This window comes from Stigmatopora argus, chromosome 9 (genome assembly GCF_051989625.1).
Source record: "Stigmatopora argus isolate UIUO_Sarg chromosome 9, RoL_Sarg_1.0, whole genome shotgun sequence".
In the NCBI taxonomy this organism is placed as follows: Eukaryota; Metazoa; Chordata; class Actinopteri; order Syngnathiformes; family Syngnathidae; genus Stigmatopora; species Stigmatopora argus.
This window is the reverse complement of record NC_135395.1, coordinates 14,127,655-14,149,776: the sequence shown is the minus strand read 5'-3', so window position 1 is coordinate 14,149,776 and position 22,122 is coordinate 14,127,655. Positions and strand designations below refer to the sequence as shown.

Below are 22,122 nucleotides of genomic sequence, written 5' to 3'. Positions count from 1 at the left end.
ACAAGAACAAAAGTCACTTTGTATCAGCTGGGAACACTTCTGGAAACACTAATTAAATCAATTCACTCGCACAAAAACAACAACAGTAGATTTTGAGACTATTAAACATTGTTAAGTGATCACACCTTGATGAGGAATGGAATCAGTGTTAATAATAATAATAATAATAATCGGACATAGGCTTTGTCATAATCATTGACTTGACAAAAGAAAATATTTGATGTAAACATTTGCATTCATCGGATTCACTCTGATCTATTGCTCCATCCGTTTTCATTCGTTTTTTTCCCGTTGAAATCAACGAGTTTTTTTTCAACTATTACGGGCCACTTGTTTAACTCTTTGGCTGCCATTGACGGCACTCGACGCCCGATCCATTATAATTGTAAAGGGCGAATGAGGTGCGTTAAAAATGGATTGGACATCAAGAGTGGCACGGAAATGAGCATTCACGGTCAGTCCTCCTTTTTAAATGAATTGGACGTCTGTTGCCATCAATAAGTTAAATACTTAATATGAATATAAAAATAACCTAGGACATGAACCAGAATGTAACTGTTATGATTTATCAATGGAAAATAACCATACAAATAATAAAAACTGGGAAAAAATGAACAAAAATATACAAGCTTATCTGGGGAGACGCACACTGACGAACAGACAAACATAACTCAAGAACAAACAGGAAACAATACTCCCGTACAAAAACACAGGGTTTAAAGACGCAGACAGGGGTAACATTATTTAAATTTATAAATGTATTTATGATGGTAAAAAATGTAACAATAAAGAAAAATCATTTAAAAATATATATAATTGCTAATATCTGGGTTTAAATGATCACAAATAGTCATTCTCACAGAAATAACATTTTGGATATCGTTGTGAAATATGAAATGTATTCTTTTGTACTTTTATCTGCCGGCCCATTAGTAATTCAAATGGGGCAAAATTTATGGTTTTGTTGATGGTTTGACGAATAGAGAGTAAAGCCAATGGGAGAGCTTGGAGCCAATATATTTTGGTGCCGTACATTATTTTTGCCAATTTCTCTTTCAATGTACGGTTCATTCGTTCGACTTTACCTTGGCTTTGTGGGTGGTAAACGCAACCAAAACGATGTTTAAGGCCTAACATGCTCTCGACCTTCTGTAGGGCCTTATTGTTAAAGTGAGTACCATTATCTGATCGATTGAGTGCAGGAAAGCCATGTGAAGGGATATAATGAGTCACTAAAGCCTTAATGACTGCTGCCGAGTCCTCTCTAGCTCACGGTTACGCCTCCGGCCAATGAGAGAATGAGTCTACAATAACCAGAAGGTATCTTTTGCCGTTTACTCGTTGTCCGTAAAGTCAATGGTGATCTCAGCCCCTGGCCATATGGCTGGATGAAAATCACCAGGTCTTGGTTTAAGGGTCGGTTTGGCGTTGAAAAACATAAGTGTCCGACAGTCGTTGACGTGCCGCCACACAAGAGAAGACAAGTATGGGTGCCACCAGTTAGTCAATTTAGTCGTCATCGCCTGGGGGCCCACGTGAGCAGGTGAGTGGGCCTCTGTCAAGACAGACACAGATAATGGTCCCATGGGGAGTACAGGGCATCCCGTGAGACCCACCCATACACCGTCCACACGTTTTACAGCACCTGCATGCGCCCACACAGTCCGTTCCTCCGGAGAGGCCGACTGCTGAGCCTCCAGAACCACATCCACAGACAAACTCTCATGCACTGTCTCTGAGTGGTGGGTAGAGGCGAATAGAACCAGATTAGAAGGATTATCTACAACGTATCCAGCTACTGACTTTGCTAACTGATCAGCCGTATGATTACCTCTCGCTGTAAAAGATGAGAGTGACCAGGAGACCTTAACAATCGCCACTTGGGACGGAAGGAGCATGGCTTCGCGCAGGCGCAACATGATATCCTTGTGTGCAATGGGTTGACCCTTGGCTATGGTGTTATCATTGCGTTCCCATTCAGGGAGGTCAATGATAGCAGCCGAAACTGCATAAGCCGAATCACCTGGTGCGGTCTCCAAACCCAAACAGAGGGCCAACACCTCAGCCGCTTGGGCAGACTGATTAGTGGTCAGGACAGAGGATGCACAATGTAGGAAGTCATCTCCCTTGCTTTCCACCATGGCAGCTGCCGCTTGGAGACGTCCCGAATTGTCTCTCCAACAACAACCGTCTGTAAACATAATGCGACCGGATGGGAGCGGTTTGGTAGCAAGGTCAACACGAACGTACCTTTGGTTATTAACCCGCATAGCACATTTCGTGGGGTCCTAGATGGAGGTTATCTGCCATGTTGATGCCTGTGTGAACTTGATTGATGTTTGGAGCTGTGAGGATACGTAAAAGTCTGGACTGTCTAAGTCAGTGGTGTCAAACATACGGCCCGCGGGCCGGAACCGGCCCCCAAGGAGGTTCGATCAGGCCCGCAGGATAATTTGAAAGTGGAACAAATGCATAAAAGACATGGAATTAATATTTTTAATTCGCTGCAATTCATGGATTATCCGCTAAGGGGCGCACTCTTTCCATCAGAGTAGAAGACAAGCCGTATCACTGAGACAGACTGAAAACAGCAGCAACTCCATCAATTTTCAGTATGTATTGTATGTGTATGTATGTTTCATGTATGAAGTTTACAGATTTACAGGACAGGCGAACACTTTCTTCATTACACATTTCAAATCACTCTCCTTAGTTTGTAAGGTGCACGCAGGGATTACATTTAGATTTTATATGCGTATGTGTAAGTGGTTTAAAAATTCCTTTCTTTAAAAGTCTCATTTAATCTTAAAGTGCATTACTATATTTTTCAGTACCAATTAAAGTTTTGTGCCTTTGTACAATCAGTGGGATCAGTTGCAATGCATATTTGTGAATGATAAAAGTCAATTGCACATTTGTCTAAGGAAATATGAGGTGTTTCATGAAATGTTTTGTAAAAGGATAGTTCATTCAATTTCAATATTTCCCTAATGTTTTTGTGCTTCTTTACACCAAAACAAAGGAAAGACATGATATTTTGGTTATTTATAGCAGAGCATGGTATAATTTTAATGGTCGGGCCCACTTGACATCTCCCTAGGCCGTATGTGGCCCACGATGCCAAATGAGTTTGACGCCCCTGGTGTATAATATTCCACAACTTTCCGTGTAATCATTGCTGCCCTCTACTGCTTGACGGGTGGAATTGAATGCTTTTATTATAATAATTATAATTATTATAATTATAATAATTATAATTATTATAATTATAATAATTATAATGAATAATAATAACATTCAAAATAATCCATTATCGTAGACACGCAAGGTTTTTGTTTTTGGCCAAATTTTGTTCAGTCATTCTGACCCACCGTAATTCAAAACACAATTCAGGGCGCAAAATTATCCTTGGGTTGCCATGGATTTGTCAGTTTAAGGCCCCCCCCCCCCCCCCCCCCCCCCCGTCTCAATGACGTTGCACAATATCCGTCAGTCCGTCACATTGGAATGAGCAAAAGCAACAAAAGCTCTCTCCCGAGTTGAGATCAGTCATAGACTTTCATAAAAATATGTACTGAATCTATAAGGTGCTATTTCAGTGATGCCCCGACGACTCGTATGCATTGTTGGACGGAATGAAGGGGGACGACCAGAAGCAACGTGGCTAATGCTACTACCCTGGTAGTAAGTAGACTCACTTTATTTTCAAGGTAAGAGCCTATTGTTTACAATGTAGCATTTTTCGTCGTGTTTTGTATCGGCAAGCCATACTTTTGGAAGACAGAATTATATATTTGCAAAAACAAAACTCAGCAAATGTTTGCTTTAGAGTAGGAAGTTCGCCAATAGCTTTCCTGTTAGCTCACTTTCCCAAATATGTATTGATCCAAATCACTCATTTTACATTTGGGGGATCTCACGTCACACTACTAAAAAATGAAATGTAAAAGAAACTGAAACTAACTCATTAATTGACTCTCGATGAGATGCGGAATTTTTTTGTGAAAACTAAGCATATCCTATTCCAGGGGTCGGGAACCTTTTTGACACAGAGAGCCATAAACAATTCCTATTTTCAAATTGTATTTCTTTGAGAGCCATACTCAGAATTTTAGTGTAGAAATGTGAAAATGAGATGTGACTTTTTGGGGGTCATTTTACCACTTTTAAAGTACTAAAATAATTAATTTGACAGCACTGTTGCGCAGTTGCTAACCAATGAAAATATGCATGAAGAAAAGTCTAATAAAAATATAATTTAAAAAAAGATGATTAAAGTTAGAGGTGCTGTCAGTGCCCTAGTGCCAACGTGACGCTCCTATTGGTGCATTCGGGACTCGGCTCTGTCACCAGCGGTTTAAAAACATTTTACCTCACAGGTTAGCGAAGAGCCACATATGGCTCCCGAGCCATAGGTTCCCTACCCCTGTCCTATTCTCTTGGCTACAGGTGGATACACCGGTTTACTTACTTTCTCCTAACTTAAAATGGATGAGAGTGATATTTTTCTTTAACCTAACCCAATAAAGGATCAAAACTTTTATTTTAAATACCTGTTTAACAGGAATCTCTTAGGAACAAAACAGATGTCATAACCACACAAAAAAAATTGTAACATGTCATCAATTCATTGGTAAGATTTCTTTACTGTAAAATGAATTGGTGAGCACTTTTTTTTAAACTCATTCATGATCAGTCAGGTGTATGTATATGTGCATGGTATGTGAATTGTATTCAATTCTTTCATTTAGTACCTGAAACATGTTTTTTGATTGTTTATCCAGGAATAATGGAACAGGAAGGCAGTGTATACCAAGTCACACTTGGTGTGGTGGGTATGACTTGTGGCTCCTGTGTTCAATCCATAGAACAGCGGATCGGTTCTTTTCCAGGGGTAATACACATAAAGGTAAATTAGTCTTCAATATTTGTGTGTGTTGTGTTTAATATGGCGCCACTGACAGTGGTGACTGTCAAAAATGTTTCCGGGTTAAAAGAGGATCCTAATCACATGGTGTGTGTTACTGTGTCATTATTTACAGATATAGGGATTGAAATGTTTATATCAAAATGATCAAATCTGACAACACGCCTTTTTTACAGATCAGATCTCTCTTGATGTAAAATCAGGTAATAAGGATGTAGCTACAAGGGCGAAATTGTGGTTATTGCCGCCCTGTTTTTTGCTGTTTACCCCCCAAGCTAAGATTAAATGACGAAGATAATGCAATTGTATTTTCAAGATAGAGCTCTGCCCTTTGCAGAACTGTGACAGCAGGTCATTACGACACACCCACAGGAAACGTTGTTTGTTGTTCTTTTACCATATATTGTCTTGGTCCTTGAATCCTAAATCTATACAGGCGTGATATTTTTAGACGCTATAACCATGTTTCTACAGCGTGAAAAAAATGCCTGATCCAAAGTGCAAAACATTCACTTTCTCTTGCAAGGTAAGGGTGAGTCAAGTGATCACTTTAGTGTGTCACATGTTTGTGCCTTCTGGAGGAAGAGAACAAGGATCGTCGTGTTGTTAAAACCCTATGGGCCCAGTTTATAATCTTTCTTTCATATGAATGTAATGATGGATCAAATTTTCACACTGTTGATTTTAATTTATACCAAAAGTGGCATCTCGTGGAAATGTACAGTGAATGTAGTTTTTATTTAGCTTTTAAACTGCCCATATCTGAATAAAATTAGTCAAAACTCTGAAATAGGCTAAATAATTCCCACTGTCTTTTAAACATAGTTGTTTCTATTTTCTAGGTGTCTTTAGAGCAGGCGAATGCCACAGTCATTTTTAACAACAGCCACCAGAGTGAAGAGTCCCTGTTGAAGGCCATCGATGAGATGGGATTCGAGTCAAGTTCCACGTCTGGCGCGGCCACACCAGTTTGTGTTGACAGCCAGCTGATTCCTGCCTCCAAACTGACGTCTGAGTCTCGACAGGAGGCTTTGGAGAAGCTGTCTCAGATCCCAGGAGTACTGAATGTCAGAGATAGTCCGACCGAAGAGGGCTTCATCGTCACTTTTGTCTCGTCTTTGACGTCCGTGCGGGAGTTTAACGAAATCGTTTTAAGCGCCTCACCACCGGACAACGCCACTTCTTCTAGCCCTACTGCAAAAGACGTCCCTGCTTCTCCATCTCATGACACAGAAAGCAAAGCGGCGCTCCTGAAGATGAGCATTCAAGGCATGACTTGCCATTCTTGCACAACCACAATTGAGGGGAAGATTGGAAAACTAAATGGGATTGAAAAGATTAAAGGTATGGTCCGTTCATATTCCGTTTTGTCATTCACCCTGCAACCTTGATAACATTTTTGTTTTCCTGCGCTCTAATTTTCCAGTCATTTTGGATTCTCAGGAAGCTGCAATTGTCTACCTGCCTCACCTCATCAGTGTTCAGACCATCATCGACCAGATTTCTATGGCTGGCTTTAAGGCTAGTGTAAAGTCCAAACCACGCCATTTGCAACTGTCCCTTAGTAAAGTTGAACATTTTGCCGATTCTCAAAAAAACAGCGCTTCTCCGCCGTTAGAGGCCGAAATCTTCATGGACGCAACTTCAGTGGCGCTCGCGGTCAAAGGCATGCACTGTCGATCATGCGTGGTCAATATCCAAGATAACATCTCCGCATTGCCTGGTGTGTCCTCTGTGGAGGTCTCTCTCGAGGAGGAGAAAGCCTCCATCTGCTATGACTCGATGAAAGTTACGGTGTCTCAATTACAGCAGGCAATCGAAGCGCTTCCCCCGGGGAACTTCAAGACTCAACTCTGGGATTCTCCTGGGCTCCTCAGCCCGCCGGCTACCTCACCTCCGCTGACTTTATCTTCACGGCCGGCGTTCGGACTATCGCTGGCCAAACCTGCTGTACCCCAACCTTGTTTTATCCAGCCTTTGGCCTACATGGCCAAGATTGACATTGAGGGCATGACATGCAATTCCTGCGTCCAGACCATCGAAGGAGTGATGTCTGAAAGGAAAGGGGTGATGTCAGCCCGCGTCTCTCTGGTCGATCGGCAGGGCTTCTTCGAATATGATCCTCTGCTGGTTTCCCCGGAGGAGCTGAAGGATGCCATAGAAGACATGGGCTTTGAGGCCTCCTTACCTGGTGAGATGATATTCTTCATTTTCAGTTTTACCGTAATTCATTGGCTGGCAGTGAATATTCACAACGTGGACTACTGAGAAATGCCCTCTTTCTGAAGGGAACTACACAGTCACCTCTAGAGCCAGCCCTTGTTGATCTGTTGGAATTTGTTTTATTTTTTTTTTACAAATTCTTGTAGTGGAGGATCAGGTTTGTTGGACTGGTTTTTTATCATTGTCAATGCAAAGAAAACATTCATATTATTTTCTCATGCTGTAATAAATGTCATTCTTGTGATTTCTTATTACTACTACACTGATTTATTTCCCACAGAAACCAATACCCTGTCACCCGTGTCACGTCTAAATGTCCCCAAGTCTTCAAGCGTAGAACCAATGAAAGATAAGGAACTGGACATCACCCTCCTCAAAGAGACGCCCTTGGATAGTCAAACGGAACAGAGAGACAAGCACATTAATGCGAACAAGTGCTTTATCCAGATCCGAGGCATGACCTGTGCATCATGTGTGGCCAATATTGAACGCAACCTAAAAAATGAACCTGGTAAATTAACATTTCCTAAAGCTTTCTTTTGAATAGACTCTTTTGAAAGATTTAAAATGATCTTTTTTGCAGGCATCTACACTGTTTTGGTAGCGTTGATGGCCAGTAAGGCCGAGGTGCGGTATAATGCGGAAATGATCGACCCTGCGAAGATTGCAGAGTGCGTCAACGAGCTCGGCTTCTCTGCCTCAGTCATGGAGAACTATGAAGGTTCAGATGGAAACCTGGAATTAGTGGTAAATTATATGTTAGTTCTTTCCCCCTTTCCACTCTAGTTAAAAATACAGTAAAACAAGCTTCATGTAGTTGGAACATTAATCTGTAATGCATAGATCCCCAACCGTTGGTCTGCACTTGCATTAAGTCATTTAAAATCTGTACTTTTCTTAATTCTCCCTCATTTCAGGTCAGGGGAATGACTTGTGCCTCTTGTGTCCACAAAATTGAATCAAGCCTTATGAAAGAAAATGGCATTATATATGCCTCTGTTGCCTTAGCAACCAACAAAGCGCACTTTAAGTATGACTCTGGAGTAATAGGACCACGAGACATAATCAAGCTGATTGGGGTGAGACATCTTAGTGTTCTGTGCCTTTCAGTATTTTAAGAATTGTTATAAAATTGACGTGCACTGCTTTTATGGCCATTGACGGCGCTTGGCGTCCAATCTGTTTTGACTGGAAGGGGCGACTGAATTTTTATTCGCCCCTTTCAGTCAAAATGGATTGGAGCAGTTCCCAGTTCTAATGAATGGGACTTCTATCTTTGTCCATGGCAGGCAATGAGTTAAATACTATGAAATTAAAAATAGGTAAATTTTCAACCAAATGTAATTAAATTGTTTATTCTGTTTTTAGAGTTTGGGTTTTGACGCATCTTTAGTCAAAAGGGACCGTGCTGCCAGCCATTTGGACCACACCAAGGAAATACGACAGTGAGGCCTTTTTAAATGGTTATTTTACATGAAAATATCGTATCACATGAATTGTAATCAATTGACAACCAGTCCAGTGCATGCCTTGCTACCAATATTATTGTATATTGGTTTTTTTATATCCCTAAATTTAAAAAAAGACACATTGTTTAAGATTTCCTGCTTCCTCATTTGGGATGAATCCATAATCATATTTGTTAAATAACTTCAAATGTCTGCTTTTTCAGGTGGAGGAGATCTTTCCTGGTGAGCCTAGTATTCTGTGTGCCGGTAATGGGTATGATGATCTACATGATAATCATGGACCACCAGATGAATGTTTCACACCACCACAATGCCACAGCCGAAGACCGTAACCACTTCCATGCTGACATGTTCCTGGAGAGGCAGTTGCTCCCAGGCCTTTCTGTCATGAACTTGCTTTCTTTCCTCTTTTGTGTGCCTGTGCAGGTGAGTCACTGTTTTTCTTGTTGTGTGTGTTTTTTTATTCCAATGCATCATCTCATAATTCTTCACCTTTTAGTTTGTTGGCGGTCGCTACTTCTACATTCAAGCCTACAAAGCGTTGAAACACAGATCTGCCAACATGGATGTCCTTATTGTACTGGCTACCTCCATAGCCTTTACCTACTCCTTCATAGTACTAATAGTGGCCATGGTGGAGAAAGCGAAAGTCAACCCCATCACCTTCTTTGACACTCCGCCAATGCTCTTTGTCTTCATCTCATTGGGACGCTGGTTGGAACAGATAGCCAAGGTTTGATTCATCTATTAAAACTTTGAATACATATATCACTTGGAGTTGTCGTAATCTCGATTTTTTTTTTTCTTTCCAATTAGAGCAAAACGTCTGAGGCTCTTTCAAAGCTCATGTCGCTGCAAGCCACTGAGGCCACAGTGGTCACTCTCAGTGGGGATTCATCCATTCTAAGGTATTGCTTTTGATTCTTTTGGCCACCATGTAAATATTTGCACTTAGATAAGGGTGATGATGTAACAGAAACTCTATATTTATTGTACATACTTTCTAGAATCATACAATCTATAGCTCGCAAAATTAACTATGTGACAAGGGCCTGCCATATTTTGGGAATATCCAATCATGAAGCATAAAATGATTAAATGTATGTACTATACTATCTATACACTACATTATATACTCATTTTGAAGTGGCCATTCTAATAAGACTCAACATTTTTGCCATCATGTTGCTACAGAATATACAGATGTCATGCAAATCTAACATAAAACATCTTTTGTGAACAAAGGGCACCGTTTGTATTTCACATCTCAAAAATGTCCAAATATCTTTTTGTTTTTATTGGAGTGAGGAATTTCTTTCACCTTTATTTAAACTGCAGGTGGCAGCAATGTGCATGCAAATCATCAATATGATCTAGATCCGAGGTGCCCATTAGGTAGATCACAATCTACCAGTAGATCGCCAAGGAACTATTGGTAGATCTCACGACAATAACCCTAACAACAAAGTAGATCATGGGAGGTTTGCTCATTGAAAAGTCGATTTTGAAGCAAAAAAACTGTGAGCGCCCCTGACCTAGATTGTCATAGTGCAAATTACTGGATTTAGCTGCATAAGTAAGGTAAAATAAAATAATCACTGTTTCCAGCAACCATAGTTACTATTGTTAAATGAACCCATGACCTACTTCATTTATCTTCCTAATTACAGAATATTTGAAAAGACATGAGTATAGGATACCATTGCACTGGCAAAAATTACAGTATGTCTACAGATGAACGCAATAAGTATATTTACTAGCAATGCCTTGCATTTATTGTTGACTGTTTCCAGTGAGGACCAATTGGATGTTGAACTTGTACAGAGGGGAGATGTAGTCAAAGTTGTCCCGGGTGGAAAGTTTCCTGTTGATGGAAGAGTCCTTGAAGGCCACTCCATGGCAGATGAGTCTCTCATCACAGGTTAGTGAGCCTGTATACGTCCAAGTAGTTATTCACAGCTTCAAAATGGAAGGCGTGTTGCTGTAGATGGTTAATATCTGACCATCTGTTGCTTTGGAACTTGAAGGTGAGGCCATGCCTGTGACCAAGAAGCCGGGGAGTGTTGTGATTGCGGGCTCCATTAACCAGAACGGCTCCTTGTTGGTCAGCGCTACACATGTTGGCATGGACACCACCCTGTCACAGATTGTCAAATTAGTTGAAGAGGCGCAGACATCAAAAGTGCGTATGGGATTCCAGATTTCTTCCATATGCTTAGCTTTTCTTATTCCCCATGTTTGTTTTAGGCTCCTATCCAGCAGTATGCTGATAAGATCAGCGGCTACTTTGTACCCTTCATTGTCAGCGTGTCGGTCTTCACTTTGATTGCCTGGATTATCATTGGGTTCCTGGATTTCCCTCTTGTGGAAAAATACTTTCCTGTGAGTTTGTCAATCAATTTATGGACGGCTATACCTCAGGTGCTAGAAACGTAAATGTTGTTTTTACTCATTATAGGGTTACAACAAGAGCATTTCCAGGGCAGAGGCGGTGATTCGCTTCGCTTTCCAGGCCTCCATAACAGTTTTATGCATCGCCTGCCCGTGCTCCCTCGGTCTGGCGACGCCAACGGCTGTCATGGTGGGCACTGGTGTTGGAGCTCAAAATGGCATCCTGATAAAAGGAGGGGAACCGCTGGAAATGGCACATAAGGTGTATTTATATCATATTATAGATGATAACTGGGTGTCTCCAAACCAATCACGTGGAAGAAAATCGGGCCAATCACCTGATTTCCGAGTGAGTAAAATGACTAAAAGCAATTATCAATGCACAGGTCCAGACCGTGGTGTTTGATAAGACAGGGACCATTACGTATGGAGCTCCAAACGTTATCCAGTTGAAAATACTCGTGGAGGGCAACAAGATGCCACGTTCCCGACTCCTCGCCATCGTGGGCACAGCAGAGAACAACAGCGAACATCCCCTAGGGGCGGCTATCACCAAATACAGCAAGCAGGTTGATTTTGACCTCACCGCACTCTCGTCTTCTTCTCCTAGAACAACCACAACTAACGATACATTACAATGTGCGAGCAGGAACTGAGCACAGACTCGCTCGGCACGTGCACAGAATTCCAGGCCGTGCCGGGTTGCGGCATCCGGTGTCGGGTCAGCAACACGGAGATGCTGTCAAAGCAAGCGGACAGCGATAGCGAGGACAACAACCAGCGCAATGGCTTGCTGGTCCAGATCAGCGACACAGTCACATCCAGCAGCTCGCATCCTCTTATCATGGATCCACAGCCGCCTAGTATGCCAAAGTCTCATTTACATTCTGCCACTCTTTTGGGTCATATGTGGGGGAAAAAAAATACTATTCCATTACAACATGGGCCATTGTCTTTAATTATTGCAGGGCTGAAAGATTTTAGAATGAAATCTCTTATGTATTCAGTATATACTGGGCAATTGTTACTAATTTTAATGGTGTTAGATTAGATGAATACATTATGATAATGAATTGAATCTCTTTGCATGACTGTTATATGTATTGTAATAATTCTAAAGTATGTTTTTTTCTTAAAATGTAATTATTTCCCTTTTTAAATGGGGCAGAATTTAGCAGATTGAGTAGTTCGCCCATGAAAACAATTGCATCCTTTAAATGCACTCCTTTGTTGTAAAGTCAATACGTTCTGCCCTTATGATGATATTATTATTGCTGTTGTTATTATTATGATACCAAATTTACTATTGTTCTGGCGATATAGATCATGACTCCCAATATACTTCTACATTATTGAAATATTACTTGAACGCTTTGTCTTCAGGCCTAGACCAGACGGCCAGCTACGTCGTCCTGATTGGCAATCGAGAGTGGATGAGGAGGAATTGCCTGCAGATCCAACCAGAAGTCGACGACGCCATGGTCGAGCATGAGCGCAGAGGACGCACCTCCGTCTTGGTTGCCGTGGATGGTAAGTAAAAGGAGGAGGCTACAGACGTCAACCAAAAAAATGTCCTTACTTTGCCTTTTAGATGTGCTGTGTGCCATGGTAGCCATAGCAGACACAGTCAAACCGGAAGCTGAGCTAGCGGTGCAAACTCTTACCAACATGGGCCTGGAGGTTGTGTTGATGACAGGAGACAACAGCAAGACAGCACGGGCCATTGCTTCACAGGTAGAAATAATATGGAGTGTAATTTTAATACAGTCGTAATAATTTGGCTTGAGTTCAATCGCGTGCCTTCTTTCCGCGTTAGGTGGGGATCAGGAAGGTGTTTGCCGAAGTGCTGCCCTCCCACAAGGTGGCAAAAGTGGAGCAGCTCCAGCAGGCTGGAAAAAAGGTCGCCATGGTGGGCGATGGCATCAACGACTCGCCCGCCCTGGCCATGGCGGACGTCGGCATCGCCATAGGAACCGGCACTGATGTGGCCATCGAGGCAGCAGATGTGGTTTTGATCAGGGTGCGAACCCAATCTTTGGCTTGAGCCTCATTGAACATCTGAAATATGCAAAATTCTAATTGGCACTGTCAAAAAGTACTGGATGTTTGAGCATATTTATAGTGGCCTGTTGAAGAAAAAAAAACCAACAACTTTTGTTTGTTTTGACAGAATGACCTGTTGGATGTTGTCAGCAGTATCGATCTTTCTAAGAAGACCGTCAAGAGGATCAGGATCAACTTTGTCTTCGCCCTCCTCTACAACGTGGTCGGCATTCCCATCGCTGCAGGTAAAAGGTCGAACTTAATATTTTTGCACTAAAATGTATAACTCCACAACAATCTTCATCTTAACATTGAAGTTGTAAAGTTCAGTGTAATGGAAAAAAAACAACTTTTTGGGGGGATACTTTATGTAATGATCAATTATTTTTTTCATGGCTTTGTCTTAATTCTTGTTGGAAATATATCATCTAGAAAATGCAATTTCTTAAGAAGTTGCGTGCTCGATTCGATTTTCCCAGTTGAAATGGAATGGACGTCCTATGTCCTCAATGGAAGCTAAAGAGTTGAACAGCGTGAGGTCACATGATTTAGAAAACAAATGAATTAAAAGAAATTCTGGCGTTCCCTCAGGTGTGTTCCTTCCCATCGGTCTGGTGTTACAGCCATGGATGGGTTCCGCCGCCATGGCGCTGTCTTCCGTCTCTGTGGTCGTGTCTTCGCTTCTTCTCAAATGGTAATTTCCGCTCGAGGGGTCTCTCCAATGCGCTTTCTCACCGCATCTTTTTTGCAGCTACACTAAGCCCACGCCAGAGAAGCTGGAGGCCCGGCTGGGCGGCGACCGGCGGCAGGGCAGCCTGTCCAACGTCAGCGTCCACATCGGCATGGGCGATCTGCGGCGATCCTCGCCCAGGCTCAGCCTCTTCGACCGCTTTGTCAGCTACAGCCGGGCATCCATCAACTCGCTACGCTCCGACAGGCGCTCCATCCACAGCCTAGTGCTCAGCGACCCCGACAAACACTCGCTCCTGGTGGGGGAAGCCACGTGCGACGAGGTCATCTGTTGAAGGCCGCTTCAGAGAAACAGGTTTGCGTTCTCCTTTTCGATTTCGGGGTGGCGGTTTTCACGTCGCGTATCCAAAGACCTTTTTCAAGTTTCATCTTGTTCGTTGGTATTTATATCTATCGTTATTTATCTCATGTCTGTGATCCAAAGTTGGAAGTTAGAGTGGAAATGTTCAGCACATTCCAAAAGAGAGCACGTTGGACACAGCGCCGTCCTGCTGTTGATTTTGTTCAATTTTTGCCGATTATCGCTATGTACTTTCTTGAGGATGTCACGCAAATGTGTACAAGTCGCTTGTGTTAAAGTCATGTCACTTTGCTACTTCAAAGCTTTTTTTTTACGCTTAGCACAACGTCCAAGTCTTCTTTTCGGACTTACTTTATTTGCCGCCAGCCTACCGATAGTGTGTTGCAAAGTCCGCTTTGCGTTATCACACCCGCTTGTCCAAGCCCCGCCCATTGAGCGTCACGTATGTACATCAACGGTTAAATGAAGTATTAATGAATGTTATTAAATTAGAGGATGGGGAATGTAGGTTCATTAGATGATTAAATCCAGGCTGCCTTGTTTGAATTATGCCCCAAGATTGACTTACAAATGCTCTGATTTTATACTAAATAACCAAATTAATGTATATTTTTGTCACCAAAAAATCTGTCTGTTTATGAAAAGTTAAACAGTAATTACTCCCCACCCATGCTCTTTTGTGCCTTCTATTAAAATACAAAGAATTGACCATCTATATTCCTCATTCCACAAAAAAAGATCACATTGAGTTGCTGATCTGCACAACCAGACACCATTTAATTTTCAGAAATACATAAATCAGACTTATTCCCTCACATGATCACCTGGGCTGTATTTTATTTACGTATATATATGTTTTGAGATGTACAGCATTGAAGAGGGATTAGCTCTGATTGGTTACAATTATGTTGAGAATCAATCCAAGAAATGACAGGTAAACAAAGGATTTTTGTGCTACTTTGCAACTGGTCTAACGGAAATGAAAACACTGCGGTTGAAGTGTTGACAAAAAAATTAGAAGAAAAATAAGAGTGCAGTATACGTCAGCATTCCAACATTGTGCTTTTGTGGCCTAAGACTTGTCTGTAGCAGGAAAACGTTACATTCAGCTCACCTTAAAGACGACAAGAACAAAAGTCACTTCGTACCAGCTGGGAACACTTCTGGAAACACTAATTAAATCAATTCACTCGTACAATAACAACAACAGTAGATTTCGAGACTATTAAACATCGTTAAGTGATCACACCTTGATGAGGAATGGAATCAGCGTTAAACATTTGATGTAAACATTTGCATTCATCGGATTAAATCATTACAACTAACATTTGTGCTCAACATAGAAAATAGAACCGTTTTTGCTAATCCAGTTTGAAGCACCTGGATGACTGAAAGTGACCACCACAGTCCAGGTAGGCCTGATCTAACTAGCTTGTTTCAGAATTACCCATCTTTCAGTCAAAGTTTATTTAACACTGATAAAGGTTCTTAACATTTCACAATATGCTGTGCAGAATGCGATATCTAAAACCCATTTTTAATGCCTACATGGGTCAGGTAAGTTCTGTCCTTGTTTGGACCTAACCTACGCACATTTATTAACAGACTCAGAAATACTGTAAATATTTGTAGGAAAAGACTTCATGTATTAAACAATTAAGTTAAAAACTACACATGGTTGTGAATGAGGTCACTCTTGTGCCACATGATGTTTTATACTGTAAACTGAGGACCCCCTGTATCTGGTTAGCTAGGTTCATAAAGGAATTAAAATTATAACATAAAATAAGTCATACAGTATCATTATAAAATGTTAAATGTCACTACTTTCTTTAAAGTACCTGATAAATTAATTTTAAAACTTAAAATAAGTGTAGAAGACAGGTAGTATTTTTAAATGACCATTTTATAGCGTATTCTTTGCTAACTTGTTTTAGCGGTGTTAGCATAAATACATTATGCGACTTAGCCATTGCCCAAAACTTCATTCGGTGACATTTCAGCTGCTGCCAATCACTGATTAAATGAATGTATCAATTTTGTTGAGTTGATGTTGTTTAAAATAAATGGTGCCATTACATCGTCAACTAATTTACATTCGAAATTATTTCTATCATTCTATCAAAGACGTGTCATAAATTAAGGGCGCCCAACATGACGGTAAGTGCTTGTTGTGGTTCGTTAAATTAACCCTTTTAGCCACAATCTGAGAAAATATAGTAAGCTGAAAAGTATGCTTAGCGCTAATAGCTGTCGTCAGGAGTGATTACTGGCTCTCGTTTGTCAAACTGGAAAAAAGCAATGAAAAAATTGATTTTAAGAGTATTCAAAGAGCACCGTGTGGAACTATTAATGGCCGCCGACTTCTCGTTGATGTAACCCCCCACCCCCTTAATGGTCATTCATTTTGGCAAAAATAGAGCGATTGTAGGACAACGGTGGATTTGGCAAAATAGCAGAACTCTTTAAAAATCCATCTTTAGAGAAAAAAATCCTGCACCGATACAAAGTTGTTGAAGAAAATAAAACTCCCAACTATTGATCGAGAACAACTGTTCTTGTGAAATGAGAAGATGCAAACTTAACTTTGGCACACTGAATGAGGAGGGCCTACGATCTGGTCATGGTGGTTTATGGACGCTGTGGTGGGCTTTTGCTCTCATAGACCCTTGTTGAAATAGACTCTATCCAAGCCCGGGTGGCTGACCCGGATCTTTTCTTGCAGTTCGGGCTCCAGACGGCTAACCGATATGGAACTGGAGGATGCATGCAAGTATTATTATTATTATTATTATTATTTTCTAATGTTACTTCAATTTAAGATGTGTTATTCACCTCTTCTGTGGGAACAATGCGCAGCATAATGGAGTGGCGAACACCAGGCTGCAAATGAAAATGAATGAAACACTGTCATTTGGGCTTAGCTTATTTTGATAAATTCTGCTTTTCAGAATAAAGCCTTGACTTGAGTTGATTTGTTGAAAAAAATAATGTTAGGTGAATAGATTTGTTTTGTTGCTTGCAGAAATGTTCCCATCACATGACTAGAAATGAGTCAGCCATGAGTCATAAGATGTCAAACTCAAGGCCCAGGTGGCCGGGACGAATATAACATTTAAATAAAATAGTCCTGGATGAAAAATCTAATACCACATGAAACAAAAGATATTCAGTTTTTCCCCTCTTTCATTTTTAAATAGATAAATGTTTTTGATCCTTAAAGACTATTTACTAGATATCCTTTTTAAAAAAAAAAAGTACAGTAAAAAGCATACATAAGGTAAGAGCAAACAATGAGGAAAAGTGAATGAATATTGAAATTTCTTTTTTAAAAGGAAAAATTAAACCCCAAAAATACAAGCAAATTATACCCATTGTGAGACTTGGAAAAAAAGGATTAGGAAAATGTTGAGGTCGTTTCAGCACTAACTGATTCCTCCACAATCAAAATACTTATTGGAAACTGATAGAGACCACTCACCAGAATCCCACTAGACTGACTTGAATTGGTGCACTCATCCATGGGAACCTCTGAAAAGGACAGACAGGGGGAAAACATAAGGGTCACAAACGCAGTAAATTCCTTAAGTCCTGCATTTTCTGACTATTTAGTTCATTTTTATTGCTTACCCTCAGAAAAGCCTTCTTTTCCAAGTGGTTCATTAAAAAGGGCGGGATGGCTGTCAAGAAAGAGAAAGAAGAGTCATTGTTTGGATGTGTCTGGTGACTCCACGTAGATCTTAGTACCCATTCCTGGGGAGGCCATGAGGATCCTTGAGACCACAACCTGAGAGATGGCCTGCTGTGCCGCTTTGGTCGACTCTCCTATCCTGTTATCATTCTCATCTGTTATGGGAATGCCGTGTTTCAGTTCTCTGAGAACAAGGAGTACAGATTAGTCACTCGTACATGGGAATGGTTTAATTTTTAGGATTATATTAATAAAATTTGTAATTAGTGATTAACTCATGTGTACATTTGTTTGTGTTACATGTCTTGCTCTGTTTAGTTGAACTACAACACTATTTCTAATTATTCTGAATGCATCCATTAACTCATTGCAAAGATTTTGGAATTCCCAGCATGCCTTGCGGTGACCACTTGTAAAAAGCAATATTTGTGTTTTACTAGCGGTAAAATGATTTACCCCTTTAGTAACAGTCACTATTTGTGTTCACACAGCTCGTAAATTATTTTTTTTTGTTAAATCCAGTACTTTTGGAACAAATGGAGTATCCTGGTCTTGATGCAGTATGTATATCATCATATCACGCAGCACTAAGTGACTCCCTTGTTTTTTTTTTTTTTGCATTTAGGTGACACCTCAAGCCTTACCTTTGCCTCATCAGAGGTATGTTGATGCAGTTTGCGGCGGCTACGGCAGCGAACGGAACAAAGCGTCCGATCAGAGGAGAGACGTGCTGCAGCGGGACGGAAGAGGCTTCGTCAAACAAAGTAAGGGAACAAAGTTTTGCCTCTGGAATGGTGTACGCGTTCAAGCTTCGCGAGCATAAATCAGCATGAATAACAAAGCGCTGGCACGGAGAGGCGCCGATTCCAGAGCACGACCCCGTGAATAATTGTCCTCCTCTCGGACAAAGAGGCTATTTGAGCACGGCAAACATCATGTCAGCACTAGCCCAACGCTTGAGGTCGGCCCGTTAAAATGAGAAGTGGAATGGGGTCAAATGAAGCGATACCTTTGTCAGTGCGTTTAATCCTAGAGCGGTGGCGACAGCCCCTGTGGTGGCAGATACGTACGCCGTGCCCAGCTGACTGCAAACGAAAGAAGCGTATAAGCGTGTATATAAGTGGGCAGGATTCGGGACAGGTGTCGCACCTGACGGTAATGGGGGCGTCGCCGCTCCTGTTGGTGTAGTTCACGATGGCGTTGAAAGACTGATTGATCCACTGCCAGAACAATACGGCTGGAGTGGTCCTGCGGGAAAAGGTAGGAATGAGAATAGGAAATTATTTCTTGAAAAATGAATGACTTTTTGGTCAAAGTTTTGAAAGATTGCTGTGGCTCTACTTGTAATTGAATGTGAGCCCAAGATTGTTTTTTAAACTTGCAAATCATGCCTGAAGAGTGCAAATGCCATCTAATGGACAGGCCAATAAGTCCACAATTAATTCAACTATTTGATGAGAAAAAAAAATCAAGGATCAATGTGTCTACATCCCTAGAATATACGGACCAAATTTCATTCTGGTCTGTCTATGAATAACAGAGGAACAGCAATTGTAATTAATGGCCGTCCCATTAAGAACAATGTGAGTGTGATCTTGAGCCCTCCTTCCAGGTTGTCTAAAAAGTGAATTTTGGGAAGGCTTAAGAAAATAAAACCTTACATAATGTGAAGTTCTGGTCAAGGATAAAGGGTGAGGCAATTGTCTTGTAGAGGCCAAACATTTCTAGTGATCAGCAGCAAATCTACTGCGCTTGAGTAAATTGCAAGTTTCGACGAGCGCTTACTTGTAAAATGTCATCATGCATCCAGTGATGGTCATATTCATGGGAACCTGTGCTGACATGCGGCCTATCAGGATCATCTTCTCTCCGGTATCCGGATGAAAAGCGGAGTCAAAGACATATTTGGCTCGCCATAGTTCATCTTCCGTCAGCCCCGGGGACACTGTACCTTTTCTGGGAGGTCGGCAAAAAACACGGATTTGAACCCTAGTTTTTTTTGTGTTCGATGATGGCTTTGGCAGCTGGAGTTGTCTTACCTGTAGTCTGTGATGATTTTGTGCGCGCGTTCTAGTTGTTCGTTGGTGAGGAGGACGTTCCGCGGGTCGGTGACGGTGAAGAAATGCTTGGCGCGGCCCACAAATGTGCCCTGGTCCCAACGGGGCTCTTTGATGTTTATGGACGTGGAGAGCTCTGCAGCCATATTTATCTGGAGAAAGAAAATCTGGTATAACTGATGTCACAAAATGGCCGTGGTCATAATTTGACATGACAATTGACATAGGGGTTTCGGTTTTGGAGATTTATGACTAAGAAGGATTTACATTACAGTAAACGCCTCCTTAGATGCAGAAATTTCTTGTTATTTTTTTCTTTTGGAACATTTCGTTTTTAGTCTCATGCCAAGCTAAGCGCAACTTTAGCACCATCTAGTGGTGCTATGATGTAAAAGAACTATGTTGAAGTGACTTTCAGTACTTTGATATAAATGAAATATACAAAAAAAGAAAAATCATATTCTTATTTAAAAAATAGCTACATATTTGAACAATATATATTTTAGTAGACCAAGTGTTTTATAAAGAAAATAATGTTAATGTGGATAATCAGCACCATAAACACCTATATTAACTCTTTCAGCGCCATTGACAATGATTAATCCATGCAAGCTCCAAATTCAGTGCACATTACACCGTATATATTAAAATGTGGGTGGCAACATTATAATTTGTGTCAGTGTGTGTGTGTGCGTGTGTGTGTGCGTGTGTGCACATGCACAGCCAGTTAAAACTGGCCTGCACTGCATGAACATGTTCCGTGGACATGCACGCCCCTGGCTCCCAGTCTCATCTGCTTTTTAGCCATTTTTTTGCACCCAAATTAAAAAGATCTGAGCCAGGATTTGCTGCAGGATGATGAAACTCCCTGAGGAATTGCACCAAACATGGCTGCTGGCTGGATTGACCGACACACGAAGACAAATGTGGAGCTTCGGGGAGGCTTTTTCCGCTCTCCTCCTATTCAATTAAACTGTCACGGGTTGACAGATTGCCCACACAATCAAAAGGCCTTTCTTACTTAATGCTCTGCTTTTTATGAAAGCGTGCAAAGGACTCACTCCACGTTAATCAATACTTTTAATTGCTAATGAAGGTGATCCGGAGAAGGTGAACTTTGATCTGCAAGCTCTCCCCCGTTTGTGCTCTCACTCTCGGCCAATCACAGCAGGCCCGTGTGGCTACACATTAACCACCGATTGCCTACCCACGATCAATATCATTATTTTTATTATTTTTCCCACATATTTCTGAGAAGGTCCTATATGGGCCATTCATTCCCCCCTCTCTCTGCAAAAACACACCGACTGACAAGATGAACCAAAACCAGTTCAATCTGGATCGGTTCTTGTCACAAAATTGTCCTTACAGTGGGAAAATGTATGGAAAAAATTGTCATAACTAGAAAAAGATGAATTTGGCAATGCGGACAGCTGTGCGGGTTGAATTCAACTAGTATGGAGGCGCCACATTCACACCACGCACGCTTTCTTAATCCCGATCGCCTGACATAAAAAAATATTAATAATAATAATAATTTGGACAGGAAATAATAGATGACTTACAGCAATAAGGGCTCCGGTGCTCCGTGAGAAATGTCCCTGAAAAGCTGCAGCCAGCTAATTTAGCGAGCAGGCAACACCGCGCACACACTCGGTCACATCAGACACGCTCCTACACCGGAAATAGCCGGACAACAATTTAAGAGTGGAAATAAATGAGCCGATCAATGTGAAGATGAACGTGTCGAAATTATTTGTTACGTGTGTTAGGCAACGAATTAAGTTGAATTGCGAGCACGCCTGGGAGATAATCTGGTTTTCCCGTTTGTCAGGATCGCGGCGATACTTTTATTTTTTTAAACGACTTCCGGTCAGGTAGCGTCACACATGCGGACTTGGTTGTCGTTCTTTCAATGCTGCAATTTTTCAGAGAAACAATTTCTAGTGGAAAAATGTGAAATAAACCGATATTCACCCTTTCAGGGACAGTGAACATTATTGTAAAGTTGATGCTCAAGATTTTAAACCTTTCTAGAGCAAGTGACTATTTTTTTGGTAATTAAAAATACATATATATTAGCCATTTTTAAAAATATTAACAATTATTTTACTATAAACGTTTATTATACTTTTACACTCTTTTATTAATCGAATGTTAATTAAAACTAAACCAAATTATAAATAGGGCAGCACGGTGAACGAGCAGTAAGCACGTTTTCCACCGTTCTGGTGTCGAGGGTTCGAACCCTGGTGGGTTCTGGTCTTTCT

At 41.2% G+C, this 22,122-nt stretch overlaps 2 protein-coding genes and 1 long non-coding RNA gene across 8 annotated transcripts in view; 1 reads left to right on the top strand and 2 right to left on the bottom strand.

Annotated features, from left to right (window-relative positions):
- Positions 1–22,122, top strand: part of LOC144082437 (copper-transporting ATPase 1-like) — a 34,128-nt gene that overhangs the window by 11,163 nt on the left and 843 nt on the right. The window contains exons 1-24 of one of the 5 annotated variants that reach the window (XR_013303247.1): positions 3,459–3,710; positions 4,785–4,909; positions 5,770–6,271; positions 6,354–7,118; positions 7,431–7,661; positions 7,734–7,897; positions 8,068–8,229; positions 8,519–8,595; positions 8,823–9,045; positions 9,119–9,352; positions 9,436–9,527; positions 10,413–10,540; positions 10,647–10,801; positions 10,867–11,001; positions 11,078–11,272; positions 11,397–11,579; positions 11,660–11,873; positions 12,394–12,540; positions 12,602–12,744; positions 12,827–13,030; positions 13,181–13,298; positions 13,645–13,747; positions 13,805–14,098; positions 18,421–18,559. Coding sequence is in view for 4 of the 5 variants with exons in the window: in XM_077609605.1 (XP_077465731.1) it covers positions 4,790–4,909; positions 5,770–6,271; positions 6,354–7,118; positions 7,431–7,661; positions 7,734–7,897; positions 8,068–8,229; positions 8,519–8,595; positions 8,823–9,045; positions 9,119–9,352; positions 9,436–9,527; positions 10,413–10,540; positions 10,647–10,801; positions 10,867–11,001; positions 11,078–11,272; positions 11,397–11,579; positions 11,660–11,873; positions 12,394–12,540; positions 12,602–12,744; positions 12,827–13,030; positions 13,181–13,298; positions 13,645–13,747; positions 13,805–14,078 (4,569 nt within the window). In the remaining variant the exon portion in view is untranslated. Of the gene's footprint in view, positions 1–3,458; positions 3,711–4,784; positions 4,910–5,769; positions 6,272–6,353; positions 7,119–7,430; positions 7,662–7,733; positions 7,898–8,067; positions 8,230–8,518; positions 8,596–8,822; positions 9,046–9,118; positions 9,353–9,435; positions 9,528–10,412; positions 10,541–10,646; positions 10,802–10,866; positions 11,002–11,077; positions 11,273–11,396; positions 11,580–11,659; positions 11,874–12,393; positions 12,541–12,601; positions 12,745–12,826; positions 13,031–13,180; positions 13,299–13,644; positions 13,748–13,804; positions 14,814–18,420; positions 18,881–22,122 lie in introns of those variants that run through there. The other 4 variants (XM_077609606.1, XM_077609607.1, XM_077609604.1 and 1 more) reach the window with 4 other exon arrangements.
- On the bottom strand, positions 12,147–13,338 carry LOC144082443 (uncharacterized). The gene is made up of 2 exons (XR_013303248.1): positions 13,187–13,338; positions 12,147–13,068 (listed from the first exon to the last, which is right to left on the bottom strand). It is a non-coding gene; the product is annotated as an uncharacterized LOC144082443 (long non-coding RNA).
- sfxn1 (sideroflexin 1) lies at positions 16,498–21,848 on the bottom strand. 2 transcript variants are annotated; one of them, XM_077609612.1, is made up of 12 exons: positions 21,830–21,848; positions 21,418–21,526; positions 19,835–20,004; positions 19,581–19,751; positions 18,945–19,043; positions 18,805–18,880; positions 18,440–18,525; positions 17,852–17,979; positions 17,735–17,784; positions 17,586–17,635; positions 16,940–16,987; positions 16,498–16,860 (listed from the first exon to the last, which is right to left on the bottom strand). In XM_077609612.1, the coding sequence occupies exons 3-12, from the start codon at positions 19,996–19,998 to the stop codon at positions 16,764–16,766; spliced, it is 969 nt and encodes a 322-aa protein (XP_077465738.1). In that variant the 5' UTR covers positions 19,999–20,004; positions 21,418–21,526; positions 21,830–21,848; the 3' UTR covers positions 16,498–16,763. The 2 variants fall into 2 exon arrangements, with proteins under 2 accessions (XP_077465738.1, XP_077465737.1); XM_077609611.1 differs by lacking the exon at positions 21,830–21,848 and having other exon boundaries at positions 21,418–21,573.